Genomic DNA, 19,779 nt, shown 5'->3' with positions numbered 1-19,779 from the left:
TCGTACCATCTAGTCCAGTCAAATGGTCGTTTTTCAGGAAACAGCCCCGAAAGAATTTTTCTCGACGGTTCTATATGTATTTTGGGGCGCTGAATTCGAATCCGAAATTTGCTGACACGCCAGAGGGCGGCTTCACCCCTAAAATTCCAAAATACATGATTTTGAACCGCCTTGACGAGCTAAGAAGAATGAGCTGTTGAACAAGGAGATCTGACCATTCTGTCAAAAGTTATGTGTTTAAAGTTTTGATCCTTGACGTATCCTTATGGGTGCCCCCCCCACCCGGAAATAATGGAATTAAGTGTATCTAACGGGTGATTCTCATAGAAAATAACCCTCGTGAGATGATTTCAGCTGAAATATGTATTTTTTGTTAGGAAGGTCTTAAAATGTTATTATAATGAAAAATTTGTATTTTGGCTGTAGGACATGATTTTCTATTTTTGGGTTTATTCCCCCTCCCCCTCCACTTAATTTGAAAATTCCTAAGTAATCCTGTTCAGAATTAATTGCTCTTTCACGTGATGTGTGGTTTTTTATCATTACTAGTGAAATATCCAAGTTGTACGGTATATGGTGAAAGTGGTGAGTTTGCATAATTTTGAAAAACCCTTAAAAAATACCCTTTTTTTGAAAATTCGTAGTTCCGGAACCAAAAACGGTAGAGTTCTGCGCGACCACTCAATATATTGGAAATTCTATTTTCTTTAATTTTGTCGAGAATGATTTTTCTTGAGAAACTCAAGGTTTTCGAGATTGAATGAGAAATTCGAAGAAAGGTCCGAAATTTTGGGGTTTTGGGGGTGAAGCCACCCTCTGGCGTGTCAGCAAATTTCGGATTCGAATTCAGCGACTAATCTATTTATCAAATCCTCAATACTCAGGATTTCACAATGATATGAGCCAATGCGAATCAATTTGTATTCTATTGATTATTATACGATAATAATTGAATAATTTAACAGTGAATTGATAAACCCACAACCAGCCTAAGGTAAGCCTAAAGCTAGGCTCAACCAATAGAAGAGCAAGTAGGCCTACATGTAGAGCTGAACTTATTCCCACGCACCACACAGTGACAGGCACAGTGAAATAGCTATTTGTATATCTAGAGTGAAAAGTACTGTTTTTTCTCCCTGAGGGAAAAGTTTGAAGCCCGAGGGCAACAATTTTCCTGAGGGAGAAAAAGCATTTTTCACTCGTGATATACACAACATTTTTCCTCCACCTACATTTTTATAAAAACTGCAAATAAATAATTTTTAAAAACGTACTTGACCAAACAATGTGTTACAACATAATCTAAAAAGTAAACAGAAACAGCTGGCTTGTAATCACAGTTCATTCTCCGCGCTGACAGCGCTATGCGCTATTGTCGGCAAAAGTTGTAACAACAATGGCCGCCACAACTACATGAAGTTCCCGTTTCAAATTTGATTAGTTAATGAGGAATATTCGTTGACTGGTATTTTGAATAACATGGAATAAACAAAAATGTTATACAAGTTTTAGTATAGTGATATATGAAGTTTGTAATGATTTTAGCATACAAACATTATAAATTTCATACATTGATCAAATGTCTGGTTGAGGTACGGTATTGAATTTAGTTGGTTTGATGACTACTCTATGTGCTTCCTCACCTGAGCTTAGACCTTCTAACCTATTACAAAAATGTAAGTTTTTAAAATAGAGATGCTTCCCATGTTATTTAAATTGAGTTACTTTTCCTCCCTAGGGAGTTTTTCTGTTTTTTAGTACCGAGAGCGAAAAAGTGACACTTTAGTATTATGTTCCAGGGAGTAAAGTAAGTACTTTAGACAGTAGGTGGAGGAAAATATGATTTCCATGGGTTCTTATTTGACTGTTCCCACTCAGCACGGTTTAGCGAGTATGAATAGTCCCATTTGAACTTATAGGAATAATATTCTCCGGTCACTTTGGTGTGTGGGCGGTACACGTGTGCGTCACGTTATTCAATTTGCAAAAATATTTTTCGAAAAATAAGTCAGAAGCCAAAAAGATCACCGTGATAAACAATCCATAAACTCAGCACCGTTCATGCCCTACCAATGACCTTGAAATTGCTCGACCTCTCAACTAACCAATCACGTGAATTCTCACGAATTGTCATAAAAAGACCATCGATCATTGACCTATCAGTTTATGACGGAATATTTTCATTCATGTAGTAATAAAGTATGTTATCTAATTTGATCAAATAATAATAAAAGTAAATATAGACTTCGTTATTTACCATAAACTCTATGTTCTCTCTTATATTCCGAACTATTTATTGGATTGTTTTGTTATCAGTAGAAACTGTGAATAGCTTCAATTTTATGTCTCCCTAAATATGAACAGTAAAGTTAGGCGACTTGTCTAAGCGATTTTTGATAGTTGTAAGGGTCTGCAATTAATGAATGTTTTAAAAATTAAGGGATATTACAAGAATTTGTTGAAAAATTGCAGTAGATGAACAGCGACATGTGCTGAATGGTATAATTATCCACTACCTAGTATTATTTTTGTAATATTTATATTCTAATGTAATTCATGTAATGCTTCGATCCCTTCATTCATTCTATTTGGAATTCACGGAAAATTTGTGTTATAAACTAAGCTGCTTCAGTCTTAAAATATCGACATTTTATTTAGAAATTTGTAGATATAATAATGATGATCTCAATATATGACTGTTCATGATCTCACTAATATTAATATCGGGGACCGAGCTTCGCTCTGGAGTACCAAAGCATAAAAAATGTATTACGAAAGAAGAAATTATAATAACATTCATACAGAAATGTTCTATCTAATCACAGTACATTGAGATTATAATTCCCAGAGAAATATGTAAAAATTTCCCTCACAAAGGTCCAGTTGCACAAAAGCCGGTTGAATTTTAATCCTGATTAACATCACTTTAATCAAATCAGAGAACACCATTTCAAGAGGATGGATCTACTGGAATTAATCAGGATTGAAAATAACCCGGCTTTTTTGCAACCGGCATTGAGTACCTGATTGAATGATTACAAAAGTTCAACAGCTGAGTCATAATTTTGACACAGTCCCACACACATGAACTCGCTCACTCACTTTCATCAACAACATACGACAAAATAATTATCATCAGCTGTTTCACCAAGGATGAATAATAATTATCCTTTTAATGTCCTTCAGTGAGTTTTCCCAGGGATGAAACCTAGTGCAATCGAATCTTAATATTATAAACCTACTATGTTCTGAATTTCGTGAGAATCGTTAGAGCCGTTTTCGAGATCCGGTGAAATACAAACATACAAACATACAAACATCTAAAAATGTAGAAGAAGCTGCTAGTTTCCTAGTATAGGATATCTAGTGACTGTTTATGTTTCAATGTAACAAAGGCCCGGTTGCACAAAAGCTGGTTTAATTTCACCCGGATTAATTTCACAATAACCAATCAGAGAAGCAGGCCTTTTCTGAATGGTTCGCTAAAATTTAACCGGCTTTTGTGCAACCGGCACTTACTCTAAGGCCCGGTTACACAAAAGCCTATCAAGGTTTAATCATTATTAAATGCCTCAATAGCTTCTTCTTCATCCTTTAACCACACTTGTATAGGATCAATGGCGTCATTATGCAAAAAACACTACATAACACATGGTTGTTATCTAGATGTCTTGTGAACCAACCACAGAAGGCCTTTTTCTCTTCGAAAAGAGAAGTCTTTTCTGATTGGTTCTCGTGGTAATCTAAGCTTAAATTCAACAGGCTCTTGGGTAACCGTGCTTAAGGCTAGGCACACACCAGTTAGTCAAGACAAGACTAGTCACGATTAGTCACAATACTTCACATAGTTGCTTATGGAGTCATGTCTAATTGCGGTGACTAATCGGTGTGTGTTGCTTCATAAGCAACTATGTGAAGTATTGTGACTAATCGTGACTAGTCTTGTCTTGACTAACTGGTGTGTGCCTAGCCTTAAGCACGGTTGCCCAAGAGCCTGTTGAATTCAAGCCTTGATTACCACGAGAACCAATCAGAAAAGACTTCTCTTTTCGAAGAGAAAAATGCCTTCTGTGGTTGATAATCTATTGTAAATTGAACTCTATTTTATTTGAAACAGGATTTTTTTATCATAAAATTTTAAGCATACATTAGTCAATAGTTTTTCCATTTACATATTTGTTTTATTATCTTTCACACTTGTTTTCTTGGTTCTTATTTTGTACTGAAAGTACATTTTGTTATCATGGCGATTCTGTTGCTTTAGTCGCCATTTTGTCACACCGTTACATTGACAATTTCTTAGTCTTTTTCATTCAATAAACAGGAATTTGAACGGAAATTGAATAGATACAAACAAATTGGTTGAATTTCAAGATTTATTCACAAATATATATTTAATACATCTACAACAGTAATTATCGATTGGTTCCTAAAAATATAAACAATATTTCTCATACTATACAAGAGAACAGGAGGTTTGAATTTAGTTCACACCTACTTGTTACCATCTAACATATCTTTAGCTTCGTTAATTTTTGCTGCAAGGTAGGGTGATCCACCTCTGTCAGGATGATTTAGCAGCATTATTTTCCTATGCGCATCCTGGAAAAACAAGAAAAATACTTGAAAATGAAAGACAATATATAATCTGAATATAATAATTTAAGGTACATCCCAATAATTGATGTATACTATTGATGAGAGATAGGTTACCCTAAAGTATAAGCAATACCATAGAGAAACAATAGCGTGTAAGTAGATATCCCATGGTGTAGGGAGTTTATGTCGTACCTTTTACTGTTATCTCAAGCCGATTATTGTCGATTTTTGATGTTTTGGCAGTGTAAGAGTGTATGAACGGCACCATATGAGAGACTACCAGTGTCATACAGCTTCAAGGGAAAGAACTACGTGGACTATCGGCTTCAGATAACAGTAAAAGTTACGACATAAACTCCCTATACCATGGGATAACTACTTACACGCTATTTTTTAGCATGTAAGTACATGCATTTGTACTTATAGTAGAGTAATAGTAGGTATTGGTATAAGGCTATTGACAGTTTCTGAGATATCTTGAAGGAGTTGATACGATATATTAAGAAATTTTGATAAAGAAGCCAAGGTTAAGCCAATGATGCAACTCATGAGAGGTGCAGTATGTACATGGTTATTTATTTATTTATCACATTGTGTACAAATACTTAACATAAGGAAAGGCAAAATTTTGAATGAAACTAGAAATTTTTGAGCTAAAAACTTCACATTTTACAGAAAACAGTTGAGACATTTAGTTGAAAACAGGTTATTGGCAGTTTCTATGATTATGTTTAAAGAGTTGATACGATATTCACTTCCTTGGTAAGGGCTATTCCTATTCACATAAATATAAAAATCTGGTGTGGCGCACTCACACAACTTTCCTTGCCGTTATGAAAATTGATCATGTGACGCTAGTGTTCACGCGCATCTCAAGTTTACTATTCTAATATCTGAGCCAGCTGGTGACAGGACTATAATGCTGGAGACACACGGGGTCTGCTTTCTCTTCATAGTGAATGATTTAATAGAATCAACAGTTGCCAACAGTTTGCAATTGAATAATCACATTTTCTCGAATTTCGAGCTTATTTCCATTTTTAGGTTAAAATGTTACTGAAGATTAATTGTAGAAATTTTCATGCTCAATCCTCTCCACTTGAAATTTTTTGTTTAAATTGTATCTAAAGACTGATAATTTGATTGGAACTCTAAAATCAAAATTTGCATAGATGGGGCGGAGCTCCTGAAATTTTTACAGATATGGGACTTGTGGCAGTTGACAGAGCTTATCAATGACTATTCTAGGTAGGTATCCTATAACTTTAATCAAAATATTTTGGGTATAAATTTGATCAAAATGGTTGAAGCCGTTTTCAAGAAAATCGCGAAAAACCCTGTTTTTGACAAAATTTTCGCCATTTTAGCCGCCATCTTGGATAGCATTTGATTGAAATTGTTCGTATCGGATACTTATAGTGTATAGACCTTAAGTTCAAATTTCAAGTCATTCCGTTGATTGGGAGACGAGATATCGTGTATACAGACGCACATACATACAGACCAATACCCAAAAACCACTTTTTTGGACTCAGGGGACCTTGAAACGTATAGAAATTTAGTAATTGGGGTACCTTAATTTTTTTCGGAAAGCAATACTTTCCTTACCTATGGTAATAGGGCAAGGAAAGTAATAAAAAATTAAAGTACCCTTTTTCAATGTTATTTCATTATTTTTTTTTTTTTTTCAAATTCTTTATTTGCCATAATACAATACAATTTTTTCAAAACAAAAACACAATTAAAAACTTAATTTAAACATTAACATGAAATAAATAATAATTCTTCTCAAAATTAGCTTATAGGCGTTGCCAGCAAAACCAGAGGTTTGTGTGCTGCAACGAGTATCAATCTTAGAAATCTTAACTTACAAAATTAATAAACCATTTAATCGATATATCAATATTGAAAAAAAAATGAAAATAAATAATAAACAAAAGGAGTGCTTTATTACAGAGATGGCTATAGGAAAAAACACCTGAATTAAAACTAAAAATCTATATTTCTTATGGATGACTTAGTTATATGTTTTACTAGAAAGTGTTGAGGTACCAAGTTAATAAGTTTATTGCTGATGTAAGTGAATTGTCTTCGGCAAACAGTTAAGTCAGTTCTATTTATAATATAGTTCGGTTTCGCTCGGAAGTTGTATGACATCATGTATGGTTTAAATATATTTTTACATTTATTCAGGTACAGTATTAAATTTTTTATATAGAGCTGCTTTACCGTTAGCACGGGGAACTCAACAAACAGAAGATTTGTTGGGTAGCGTCTGGGACGGCCAAGAGCGGCTTTTATTACATGTCTTTGCAATACGAGAATCTTGTTCATGTGCGTATCCAAGGCACCACCCCACACCCTGATTCCATACTGAAAAATGGACTGAGCATATGCCGAGTACACCAATTTCACTATATTCGCATCCCCGAGACCGCTCAATTTATGAAACTTGTATATGACATGTCTCAATCTTCTACACAGACTATTAATGTGAGCATTCCACTTCAGATGACAGTCGAACATAACGCCTAAATATTTAATTACATTCACTTTTTCTAACGAGCTGCAACCACAGTCCTCGTGCCTCACCCGTTGATATGCGTAATAGGCGTAGTCAGGGGAGTGAATTTTAATACCCGTATGTGACCCTTCCCGGGGGGCTGATCTCACTGAGGGTGAGAAGGCCATGTAAACGCTTTTCTTTGCATTTAGAGTTAATGAATGTTGATCCAGCCATGACTTCACAATAGCCAGACCCGATTCTGTCAATCGCTCCACCTGCCTCCAATCTGGTCCGGTGAAAACCAAGGCAGTATCATCGGCAAAAGATATAGTAGTACAGTTATTAATATTTATTTTTAAGAGATCATTAATGTATATCAAAAATAATATCGGTGAGAGGACTGTACCCTGGGGAAGGCCAAACCCAGTCAATATCATGAAACTTGTTTTTTCATTTAGAGTGAGTACCTGAGATCTATTTTGCAAGTAGCTTTCAAATAATTTTAGAACTGTCCCTCTAAAACCTATACTTTCCAACTTATTCAGAAGGGACCTGTGAGGGATGGTATCATAGGCTTTTGCTAAATCCAGGAATACTGTTAAAGTTTTTTTGTTGCTCTGAAAGTTATCTGTAATTATCCTAACTAAATTTGTCATAGCATCCTCAGTTGATTTGCCCTCTTGGAAACCGAATTGATTCTCAGCTAAAAATTTATATTTATTAAGGTATTCTATCAATCGTCGTTTTATAAGTTTTTCAAATATTTTAGATAGATTGCTTATCAAACTGATTGGGCGATAGTTTTCGGGAGCCTTTCTGTCACCTGATTTGAATAGAGGAACTATTTTTGCTATCTTGAAATGAGAAGGAAAATGACCCAATTCAAAACATTTGTTGAATAACACTGACAATGGCTTCGCTATAATATCAGCAATATTCTTCAAACATACATTACCCAGTCCATCCACCCCCGGGGACGAGCCAGATTTCAAGTTTCTGATGATAACTAATACCTCATCGGAGCTCGATGGACGCATGAAGAATGAATGTGGACTGTCCGCCGCTAAACAACGTAAACGTTGTGCCTCCACTGAGTGTTGTACAATATCGATTCTTTCAGCATAAGTTCTCCCCACTCCAGCAAAATAACTATTTAAAATATCTGGATCAATATTGGGCGGTTTATTTACACGTTGGATGTCTAGAATTTCTTCTATGCAATTCCAAGTTTTTTTACTATTTCCTTTAGAATTAGAGATTATGGTTTTGTAATGCTCAAATTTAGTTTTTCTTATAAGTTTATTTAATAAATTTCTATATGTTTTGTACCTAGATTGTAATTCAATATTGAATGGCTGACTGTTTAGTTTTTTATGCAATTTATCACGCTCTCTAATGGATCTTATCAGCCCCGGAGTTATCCATTTTTTCAGTGGTCTATTTTTATTTTTTATTTTTATCTGTTCACTAGCTGATTTAATATTGCTTATTAACTTACTACAAAATTTATCAATCTTATCATCTAAGTCTATATTTTGATCATTGATGGAAATTTCATTTCCCCAACTTTCTTTTTGTAGCCCTTCTATCAATTTCTTATAATTAATTTTTTCTGTGAAGACCTCTCTTACTTCTTTAAAAAATGTGTTTGGATTTCTCACGTGAAAAGTAGTACAGAAATGATCAGTAATATAGGTTTTCTGTATAGAGCTTATTACATTATCTTCTTTAAAATTTACATTTCTCCAAAATATGTGATCAATACATGTTTTTGTTTTACATGAAATTCTAGTTGGCTTATTCACAAGAGATCTTAGACCATACATCTGCATAAGGCTACTATATTCATTTGCTAGATTACTATTACGCAAAATATCTATGTTTAAATCTCCAATCAAAAGAATATTTTCTGTCTCATGAATGTCAGACAGACTTGCATCTAGCTCATTCAGAAAAAGATCGATATTAGAGGATGGAGACCTGTAAATTGCAAATAATGTTATGAAGTGGTTGAAAGCTTTTAATCTAATCGGAATTATATCTGCCTCTGAATTTTCGTAGTTGAGATAATCTACGTCAATGCTATTTTTCACAAAAATACATAATCCGTTACTCCTGTTTAGTTGCCCCGGCTTATCTATAACTCTATAGCCATCTAAACTGTAATCAAAAACTTTATCATCAGTCATCCACGTTTCCGTAAGAATTATTACATCGTAATTTATTTTACAGTTTTCTAAGACGTATACAAACTCATCAAAATTTTTCCCCAAACTCCGTATATTCATATGTATTACATTAAAAGCTTCAATAGAATCTGTTGTTGCATCTATATGAAAATAGGGCTCAAAACTAAAAATATCATCACTCTCAATTGCATCAAAACACTCCAAATCGATCACCTCATCAAAGCTATACTCATTATTCATCGATAACCCAAAAGAAAAGAAAATAGAAGAACAAAAAAGTGAAACAAGACAAGATTTTAAATTTTAAATAAGGTTCAAAATTTTAAATAAGGGAAATAATATGAAACCTAATAGGAAAATACAGTCAATAAAACCAATGCACTGCGCAGTAATAAATTTCAAATAAGGGAAATAATATGAAACCTGATAGGAAAACACACTGTGCAATAATAAATTAAGAAAACATTCACATTGACGATCTAATTATTATATTCGTTCAAGTCCTCTTCGTTCATGATTCTTTTTGTTCGAGAATGTTCACTTTTTTTGACAAAAATTTTACAATCACGAACCCAGACGAAAGTAAGCTTTTTATTTATTTTTAGACTTTTAGCTTTACCTAGTAATCGTTTGTAGTAGGGTGAGAGGTGTTCATTCACGTAGACGTCTGATCTGGGTAGCTTGTTGCATATATCGGTGGACTTGATGCCTTTCATTTTCCTTGCCGCGGCGATCCATTCAATTTTCTTACTCCTGGAACTGAATTTCGCCACGATAGAAGAAGATCCTTTGGCGGTTGGCATTCTGTGGACAATCGATAGGTCTTCCTTCTTGAAATCCACGTTTATAGATTTTGCGACAGCCTCCATGACGACCAGTAGATTTTCCTGCTTGGTTTCGGGAATACCAACGATTTCTAGATTATCCTTTCTGGTATACTGCTGAAGATCGTGAATTTCATTTTCCAATTTCTGAACATGCATTTTGGTTTCCGAGTTCTCCTTCTCAAGTTCATTGTACTTTTGTTTCAAAGCATGATGTTCGACGGTGAGAGTGTTGATGTGTTCTTTAATTTCATCAGTTTTTGTGTTCAGATTTTCCAGTGTTTTGTTGACTTCGTCCAATTTCGAGTTGAAGGAGGTTTTAAGATCAGTTATTTCTCTTCGAAGACTTTCTATTATTTCTGAGAAATGTTTATAGTGATTATCCGACTGACCTGAAGTATTTTTATCCTGCTTGCAGTTGTCACATTTCCATGCAGCTTTGGCTTGTGAGTTCATTTTTTTAAACTTCTCGATGGATTCTAGTCTGGTACACACTGGGTGAAACCCATTTTTACACTCACTACACTCTACCACGATTTCTTTATCTGAGAAACTCAATTTACACTTGAAACACTCTGCCATAATAGATTAATTTAGTAAAAGTTCGTTCTGAAAATTTTATCGCGCAGCGGCCGGTTACTGATTAAAACGACACTATCGACACGACCGCTCTCATCGAAGGCTAGACTGATACTGCGAAGGCTAGACTGATACTCACAACTTATTTCAACTTTTAATATCATTAAGTTGATATGATATTTCATGCATTCTGATTCAGGAGTCAAGGTTTCAGTTTAGTTAGTGTTAAGGCAGATTTCCTCATATCTTCATCATTATTGGAACTACAGCCCATGTAGGGTCTTAGCCTTCATCACACAATGAATGCTATGTCTTGCATTTTTGTTAGTGTTCTGACGATAAATAAATGAATCTTGAATCACATCTATCCACATCCTTCCATCCCTCTCGACATTCTGCTGTTGTTCTCCATCTTCTTACACCCAGTTTTCGCAAATCCTCCTCCACATCTTCAACCCACCGCTTTCTTGGTCTTCCTTGTAGTCTTCTTCCTAATATCTTACTTACTTATTTACTTACTTCCGATGTCTTTACCACGGTCCTAGGATCGAGAAATTTAAGTATCAGTAGAAAGAAAAATAAAAATCTCAATACTCTTTTTGAATTATTGTATTTTAGTGATAAAATATAAATAGAAAGAAAAATTAAAATCTCAGCATTCTTTTTGAATTATTTCATTTTATTGTTAGAATAATTCAAAAAGGGTACTGAGACTTTTATTTTTCTTTCTATTTATATTACAAGTAGCCCTATACAGAAAAGAGTTGAGTATCAGTTTACGTATCAGGTTCGGTAAAAATATTATTTCCCTTTGTTCAAATGGGACTATTCATACTTGCTCGACCAAACTAAGTGGGAATAGTCCCATCAGAACTCATGGGAATAAGGGAATAATATTTTCCCTTTACAGGACACATACTGATCTGTGGGAATCCAGCATTAGTGACCACATGTATCTGAAAGATATACTCAATGGCAAAGTTGCAACTAATCCATATTTAGAGGCTGGAATCTCTTTGAAATTTTAGGTGGACTTTACCTTTATTTTGAGTTTGCTAGAGGTGGGTGATATGCCCAATATTAAGCTGGCTTCTCGTCTTGTCATCTTCGGTTCGAATCCTCCCACATAGTATTTCCTATTGGCGAATGCCTGAAAATAAGAATATCATTTTTGAATATTATTGAATTGAAAGACAAATATAATAAGATGACTAGAATGAAGAATAGAATAAAGATATTTTAGGTCTCTTCACATCTATCTAAGGTATGCTGAAAAACGTCCTACCTCTTAATGTTAAATCCAAGCTACGTATCTTTCCAGTTCACGTCAACGTAGCTTTCAATGTTGGGGAAATAGAACGGCTACATCTTCCGAAGACGTATTTCAGCGTAGTGTAATGTGAAGAGATCTTATCATGTGACCAAACCATATAAGGTGTATTTTCAGATAAGTCGGTAGGGCAGGAAGCTCATTATTGGCTGATTATCAGCTGAATCTCGAACACCAAACCAATCAGCCAATCGGAAAGCTTCTTGCCCTGCCGGCTCGTCTGCAAAACCCGATTGTGGGTTTTCCCTTACTATGACAGTGTGATAGGATGACGAAATTGAGAATAGAATGAAGAAGTTTAGGTCCAAGCCACATGAAGTATTTTTCAGATATGTGCAGGAAGCTCTCCAATTGGCTGATTCTTGAACACCAACTTAATCAGCCAATAGGAGAGCTTTCTGCCCTGCTGACTTGACTCAAAAAACGTTTGGTTTCGTCACTATGACAGTATTGAGAAAAATTGAAAGAGCCATAAAATTCCCCAAGTGAGACACCAGCCGGCCGTCAAAATCTGGTGTATCAGTTAAGTTAGAATATCATTTCTTTATTAATTTCATTTGGCGTTCTTAGTTGAAAGAACGCAATAAGAGCTAATGCCCCCAACTTGCTCAGACACTTGGCGACCCACTGGTGGTCGAGACTAGTTGCTTATTGTAATAAGAGCCTAACATCTTTTACACTCACATTTCCATCAACTTTGGGAAGAGTTTTGAGAGTTTCTGCCATTCTCTGAGATATTTCTGGAGCCATCCTTAGCAGATATTTGCCAGTATATCCGACGACCACCAATCCTATCCCTGCAACGATAGCAGTACTTGCCTGCAACAAAAAGTCATTTAAATATAAATATAAAAAAATAAAATACAACTTAAATTTTAATGATGAATGAGAACTTGAAGTAAGGTGCTTAGTAAGAATAATACGTCGATGAATGAAAAACTATGAGGTTTTTGAAGTAATAATTATAATAATCTAGAGTAAAGAGCTCCTGCACACAATTTAAGAATTCAAAGTTGAGCAAGACTTGTTTTAAAAGTAAGATAGAGTTACATTGGAGTAAGCAGTAAAAAACTATTAACATTATTCTCTACTGATTTAATTGCGTATTTCAAACTATTTATAACCTGAATGAAAATAATTTCTCTACTTTATGTGCATTTCAATCAACCTTTCTCTATAGATAATTTTTAAATAATTCAAAATTAATGATAATTTGCTAACATTGTGTAAACACTCACCATTTTTTGAATCGATTTACAACACCGTTAATTTGCAGGATTGTGCAACTCTGTCATTTGTTCACGATAATACAATTTAACATTCCTGTGTAGGAAATTTGCCAAAATTTTAGTTGAACAGCAAATAAACAAACTTATTTCGTTTGAAGGAAACAAAATGAGAAAGTAAGGTTAAGACATAACCTAACTTTTGTATGACGTCAGTCTAGAGATATCGAGAAAAATGAAAATAAATATTTATGAAATCAATTTATCGCATTTCATTGAAAAATCCCAATAAATCAATAAATTATCCATTGAATATATTTCTATCACAAGTTAAATCAGCTAAAGATTTTTACATTTTTTATATATTTGATTTGCTATGCTTCCTTGATCGTTTATCAGTTTGTTGACGATCCAAGATGAAGATGCCACGCTAGACGGTACTTCGGTCAGTGACTTCTATCCGGAATTTTGTTATTTTTCAGAATGTGTTTAGTCTATTAATAATCCTGCAGGTTAGTTTATTGATATAATTATATTCCTAACCATAATTGTTTTAAAAACTCTCTCTTGTGTTTTTATAAACAATAATTCCGTACCGCATAGCCTTCACATTCCAGTAGTTTGTTTGTTGTGAATTTTCAACGTCAGTATACAATCTGTCATCATTTTTGACATTTTGTTGAATCGAGTATTTATCTTTCTTTGCTTCAAGTACAATCATCTCTTATTTTATTAAATCTTATGTGCTAAGTTTTGGAAAAACAAAACATAACCTATAATCACAGTAGCGTCTTTTTGACGTACGTGGACAACACCCTAATTGAACCGGCTAATTTTATTTGTATACGATATTTTTATGATTTTACTGAATAATTAAATCTAAAATCTATTGTGGTAATTAATTTGAAAAACTATTCTTTTTCAGATAGTTGTAATAGATATTATTCGACTGTATACAAACAAAATGGCTCTAATCAAATCGAAAGGATTCAGAATGTCTCCTGAAAAGCAGGAAACTCTTCTGAAGTTGAGTATCCTGTCTCTTGCAGCAATCCTCTGTAAGTATATTATTTGTTCATTGATTTACAATTTATTGAAATAGGTAAAAGATGAAGAATTTATTATTTTATTTTGAAGAACTAATTTAAGGTCTTTTGATATTCCTATACCTACTAATATTTTTTATTTTCACATTCAGATACTTATATATCTCTGTAAAAGTGATCAGTTGAATTACAATTAAAAATAATACATATGTTAAATTTGATATTGTAATTATTTTTTGTTATTTACCAATCAAATATAACTTATTTTAATTTTTTCAGCTTTTGCCACACGTCTCTTCTCAGTTCTACGTTTCGAAAGTGTAATCCATGAGTTTGATCCCTATTTCAACTACAGAACTACAAAATTTCTGGCTGAAGAAGGATTCTACAGCTTTCACAATTGGTTTGATGATAGAGCATGGTATCCCCTTGGAAGGATCATTGGAGGTTAGTTTTAAACTCAAACTTAATTAATTCTACTTCTGTTTAATCTTTAATCAAGGTTCAACTACTGATTACTCTAAATTATAATTAATGTCAGATTATAGTTTATACTCATCATAAAATAAATCCCACGAAGCTAGATACGTACGTATCGATATCAGTATATGTGTCAAAATATAATTCTCTTGACTTGATACTTGTGGTCGTTGCCCAGGACTGTGGTTTCCAGATCGGCAGTGTCATTTCAGAAAAAATAATAACCACAAAAATTGTTATTCGTGTAGTGGAGGAGCAGCCACCTTAAAAAGAGGTACCTCAGCCCACTCCTGTAGGGAATACATATGCCTATCTAGCAGCCCATTTCTTACTGCAGCACAGAACTTAATATGTCGCATGTCTTGCACCTCCCTCGTCAGTGCGTTGAAAAGTCTAATGGCCTGAGCAGGAAAACTGCTCTAGGTCCCCGCTAGTCTGCATCGATGTAATTCCAGTTTGGCAGACTACTAATTAAACTAGCCAAGCTGGTCCCCGGTATGTCTATTCCCTTTAGAACTTACAGGAATAATATTTTCACTGTACCGGACACGCTATCTGATACTGAAATGTATGAGAATCCAACTAATAGTTATTCATCTAAGGGTATGATCACATTTTGATGAATGCATGTATGTGCAAATGCACACGTCAGATCATGCATGAGCCAAAAAAAAATCTGGAAAGAGTCATTGAATAACGTTGCGATTTGTCTGAAAAATCTTTTAATTATTATATCAGAACCGTCGTCAATCCTCTTAGATGTTTTAGTAGATTTTCCTTTTCCATCAAAAGAAATGTTTTGAAGGTCGTTCTTTTTTGAATCAGCAAGTGCACGCGTTCAGTGTGAGCATTCTTATTGTTCTTCCCATATTTTCTTTCTCATCTGCGCTCTTGGTCACGCATGACGAAGTGTGCACTTGTACATATACGCATCATATCCTTAGATCACTCATAAGATTTCTAGCAGTTTCCTTTATTTTTCATGGCTGTTACTGGATTACTGATAATATTTTAGGCTAATGTTCAAACTATTTCTTCACAGTGTTTAATGGCTGTTACTGTGTTATTAATATTTATTAAATGGTTGATCGTTTAAAATCCATGATGTAATGTTTAAAATATTTCTTTTACTCAATTTCAAAAATACATCTATTCAATTTGCATTTCAGGAACCATATACCCAGGCCTCATGGTCACTTCAGCCGTTCTCTATCACCTGATGTGGATGTTGAATATCACAATAGATATCAGGAACGTTTGTGTCTTTTTGGCGCCATTCTTTTCAAGTCTGACAACAATCATCACCTATTTGCTGACTAAGGAACTAAAGGTTAGTAAACTTTTATCATTTTAAAAAATGTTCTGTATTTTTCTAAGACTGTCTCGAAGCACACTGCTCACACGACAATACTTGATACTTGAAGTCCCAAGTAGAGACTTCATAAGAAAGATATATCCATAAGATATGAAAGCACTTCATAAGTTTCTTGAATTATTTTGTTTGATCGATGGATAGTTTCATCTTTTTATTCACTTGTCATTCTATTGTGCAAGTTGGCAAACATAATAATTCAAGAAAATTACGTTAAAATAAAATGAAAAGTTGTATGGTCTCTAAAACTTCATAAGATATAATTAAGAAAGATATCTTTGAAGATGATAATAGATAAACCTATCAAATATAGGTTTCATAGGGCTGGATTGATTGCGTAATTAAATACACAACTAAATAGTAGTTTGTAAACACTAAGCGCCCAATAACTGTTGTGGGGCATGGAATTGGAAATGCCATGTACATTTAAGTTCCGACTATTCCCGGTTCCGCGTGACATCAAAAGCTAGTGGAATATTATAGAGCCTCAGGGTTCTATATTTAGACTAAATACGCAACTAAATAGTAGTTTACACCAAGCGCTCAATAAATGTCGTGGGATCGATGGCGTCAAAAATCAAAACACGTACAAACACATGAAAAAAAAAACTGTAACAGTTCAGATGGCAGTGATCCAGTGCTCATGCTCTCAATAAAAATTCAAATTATCACTCATAAATTCGTTCACACTGTAGTATGCCTTTGCACACAGTAGCTTCCGGACGGTTCTCCTGAAGGCGGCCTCATCCCATTGCTTCACACTATTAGGCAGCTTGTTGTAGAATTTCAGGGCTGAAATCCTGTAACTGGCCTGTGATCGGTGGAGGCGTCTCCTGGGGATATCCAACAGCTCACTGCGCCTGGTGTTGTGGCGGTGGATGTCACTACGGGCAGCTAGAGTATGCTGTATCTTCTTGACATACACCAAGCACAGGAGGATGTAATGGCTGAAGACAGTCAGTACACCAAGGCGAGCAAAGATGGCTTGCAGTGGGCAAGGTGATCGCTGCCTGTTATAATTCTTATAGCCCTCTTTTGCAGTCTCAGCACATCAGCAGCCCCGCTGAATGACCCCACAGAAGCAAGCCATAGGTAATGTGGCAATGGAAGAGCGCATGATACATCATTATCAGGTACTTCTCAGTCACCAGGCCCTCATCTTGAGCAGCAGAAAGCAAATGCGGGAGAGTCGACTGGTTACTTGCTATATGATTGTTCCAGCTGAGTTTGCTGTCCAAGACAAAACCCAGCAGCTTCACTGGATTCTGAGGGTCACGCGGCTCACGTGACAAGCTGCAGATGATCCTTTGGGTCTTGTCCTCATTCAGCTGGAATCGATTAGCCAGGAACCATGAAGTGGCAGACGAAGATGCTCCGCAGATGCCTCCAAAACCCGCTCAAGCTCAGCACCCGATGACAGTAGAGATGCATCATCCGCGAACATCAGAGAGGAACCGTGGTCGTCGAGGTCATTTATCATGACAAGAAACAGTGTAGGCCCCAGCACCGATCCCTGAGGAACACCAAAAGTTACCGGAAGTGTCCGGGAGTCAGCACCACTGAGGGAGACAAGCTGAGTCCTTCCAGAAAGGTAAGAGCCCAGATGGAAGGGCAGAGTCTCTAAGACCATAAAAGCTCAGCTTTCTAAGAAGAATGCCATGGTCCACGCAGTCAAAGGCTCGGCTCAGATCACAAAGAGCAAAGCAAGAGACTCACCATCCTCGAAGGCAGCATCAATCCGCTCAGCCACATGGTCGACTGCACCCACTGTTGATCTCCCAACTCGGAAACCAAACTGCATGTTGGAGAACAGGCCATCTCCTCGAAAAAGGCCTCCAGCTGAGGCTTTATCACTGCCTCAATCACCTTGCCAAAGACAGGAGTTATGGAGATTGGCCTGAAGCTACGAAGGTTCTCACGATCACCCTTCTTGAAGACTGGGACAGTTCTTGATGTTTTCAAGAAATCAGGAAAATTTCCAGACCTCAAGCACTCATTGACAGATGCAGAGAGAGGAACTGCAATGGCATCAACAACCTCTCGAAGCATGCTCACAGACATGCCAAACACATCTGGACTTTTTGAGGTTTGAAAGAGCGTATGATCCTCCTCAAGGCAGCTGGTGTGTGGGGCGAAAGAAGGAGAGATGCTCCTGTCCCGGCTGGATTCTTCCTTCCAACAGATCAATTGGATCAATGGCAGTATCAGGCAGGGAATCACACTATATCCTGAACCGAACCCACAAAGAAGCCATTAAAATCATCCGGGCTTGCAAAGTCGATCTTTTTCCGTGGCATGGATCTGTTTGTATTTATCACATCCAGGCAGCTTTGCATTGGTAGGTGCATCCTCGATCTGTCGCTCAGTTGCCAACCTCTTAGCCAGCTCGATCCTCTCTTGTAGAATTGTTTAAAGTTTCTATATCTAGCAGAGCTGTCAGCATCACCATCCTCAATCGGTTCTTGAGGCGAGCATGAGTCCCTTAGTTTGGCAGACTACTAATTAAACTAGCCAAGCTGGTCCCCGGTATGTCTATTCCCTTTAGAACTTACAGGAATAATATTTTCACTGTACCGGACACGCTATTGATACTGAAATGTATGAGAATCCAACTAATAGTTATTCATCTAAGGGTATGATCACATTTTGATGAATGCATGTATGTGCAAATGCACACGTCAGATCATGCATGAGCCAAAAAAAAAATCTGGAAAGAGTCATTGAATAACGTTGCGATTTGTCTGAAAAATCTTTTAATTATTATATCAGAACCGTCATCAATCCTCTTAGATGTTTTAGTAGATTTTCCTTTTCCATCAAAAGAAATGTTTTGAAGGTCGTTCTTTTTTGAATCAGCAAGTGCACGCGTTCAGTGTGAGCATTCTTATTGTTCTTCCCATATTTTCTTTCTCATCTGCGCTCTTGGTCACGCATGACGACGTGTGCACTTGTACACATATACGCATCATATCCTTAGATCACTCATAAGATTTCTAGCAGTTTCCTTTATTTTTCATGGCTGTTACTGGATTACTGATAATATTTTAGGCTAATGTTCAAACTATTTCTTCACAGTGTTTAATGGCTGTTACTGTGTTATTAATATTTATTAATGGTTGATCGTTTAAAATCCATGATGTAATGTTTAAAATATTTCTTTTACTCAATTTCAAGAATACATCTATTCAATTTGCATTTCAGGAACCATATACCCAGGCCTCATGGTCACTTCAGCCGTTCTCTATCACCTGATGTGGATGTTGAATATCACAATAGATATCAGGAACGTTTGTGTCTTTTTGGCGCCATTCTTTTCAAGTTTGACAACAATCATCACCTATTTGCTGACTAAGGAACTAAAGGTTAGTAAACTTTATCATTTTAAAAAATGTCCTGTATTTTTCTAAGACTGTCTCGAAGCACACTGCTCACATGACAATACTTGATACTTGAAGTCCCAAGTAGAGACTTCATAAGAAAGATATATCCATAAGATATGAAAACACTTCATAAGTTTCTTGAATTATTCTGTTTGATCGATGGATAGTTTCATCTTTTTATTCACTTGTCATTCTATTGTGCAAGTTGGCAAACATAATAATTCAAGAAAATTACGTTAAAATAAAAT

At 35.6% G+C, this 19,779-nt stretch overlaps 2 protein-coding genes across 3 annotated transcripts in view; one reads left to right on the top strand and one right to left on the bottom strand.

Moving 5' to 3' along the window:
* Positions 1-4,358: 4,358 nt before the first annotated feature.
* LOC111054954 (mitochondrial import inner membrane translocase subunit TIM14) lies at positions 4,359-13,461 on the bottom strand. Its single transcript, XM_022342087.2, has 4 exons — positions 13,266-13,461; positions 12,712-12,846; positions 11,737-11,847; positions 4,359-4,602 (listed from the first exon to the last, which is right to left on the bottom strand). Exons 1-4 carry the CDS (start codon positions 13,266-13,268, stop codon positions 4,495-4,497), a joined length of 357 nt encoding a protein of 118 aa, XP_022197779.1. The 5' UTR covers positions 13,269-13,461; the 3' UTR covers positions 4,359-4,494.
* A 168-nt stretch (positions 13,462-13,629) lies between these two features.
* The window catches only part of LOC111045296 (dolichyl-diphosphooligosaccharide--protein glycosyltransferase subunit STT3A), a 31,669-nt gene continuing 25,519 nt past the window's right edge, over positions 13,630-19,779 (top strand). Inside the window, exons 1-4 of one of the 2 annotated variants that reach the window (XM_039440101.1) lie at positions 13,630-13,765; positions 14,179-14,311; positions 14,579-14,746; positions 15,949-16,109. In XM_039440101.1, coding sequence (XP_039296035.1) covers positions 14,218-14,311; positions 14,579-14,746; positions 15,949-16,109 — 423 coding nt within the window. In that variant the 5' untranslated portion in view covers positions 13,630-13,765; positions 14,179-14,217. Of the gene's footprint in view, positions 13,766-14,178; positions 14,312-14,578; positions 14,747-15,948; positions 16,110-19,334; positions 19,514-19,779 lie in introns of those variants that run through there. The other variant, XM_039440102.1, reaches the window with a different exon arrangement.

This window comes from Nilaparvata lugens, chromosome 13 (genome assembly GCF_014356525.2).
Source record: "Nilaparvata lugens isolate BPH chromosome 13, ASM1435652v1, whole genome shotgun sequence".
NCBI classification, from domain to species: domain Eukaryota; kingdom Metazoa; phylum Arthropoda; class Insecta; order Hemiptera; family Delphacidae; genus Nilaparvata; species Nilaparvata lugens.
The sequence above is the reverse complement of the archived record's forward strand: the minus strand, read 5'-3'. Positions and strand labels throughout refer to the sequence as shown.

What these genes read in the sequence shown, in the direction of transcription:
- LOC111054954 (XM_022342087.2), bottom strand. An exon ending in TTCCCAAAGTTGATGGAAAT is followed by an intron (nt 11,848 to 12,711) that starts GTGAGTGTAAAA and finishes TCTTATTTTCAG; the next exon opens with GCATTCGCCAATAGGAAATA. An exon ending in CTAGCAAACTCAAAATAAAG is followed by an intron (nt 4,603 to 11,736) that starts GTAAAGTCCACC and finishes TTGTTTTTCCAG; the next exon opens with GATGCGCATAGGAAAATAAT.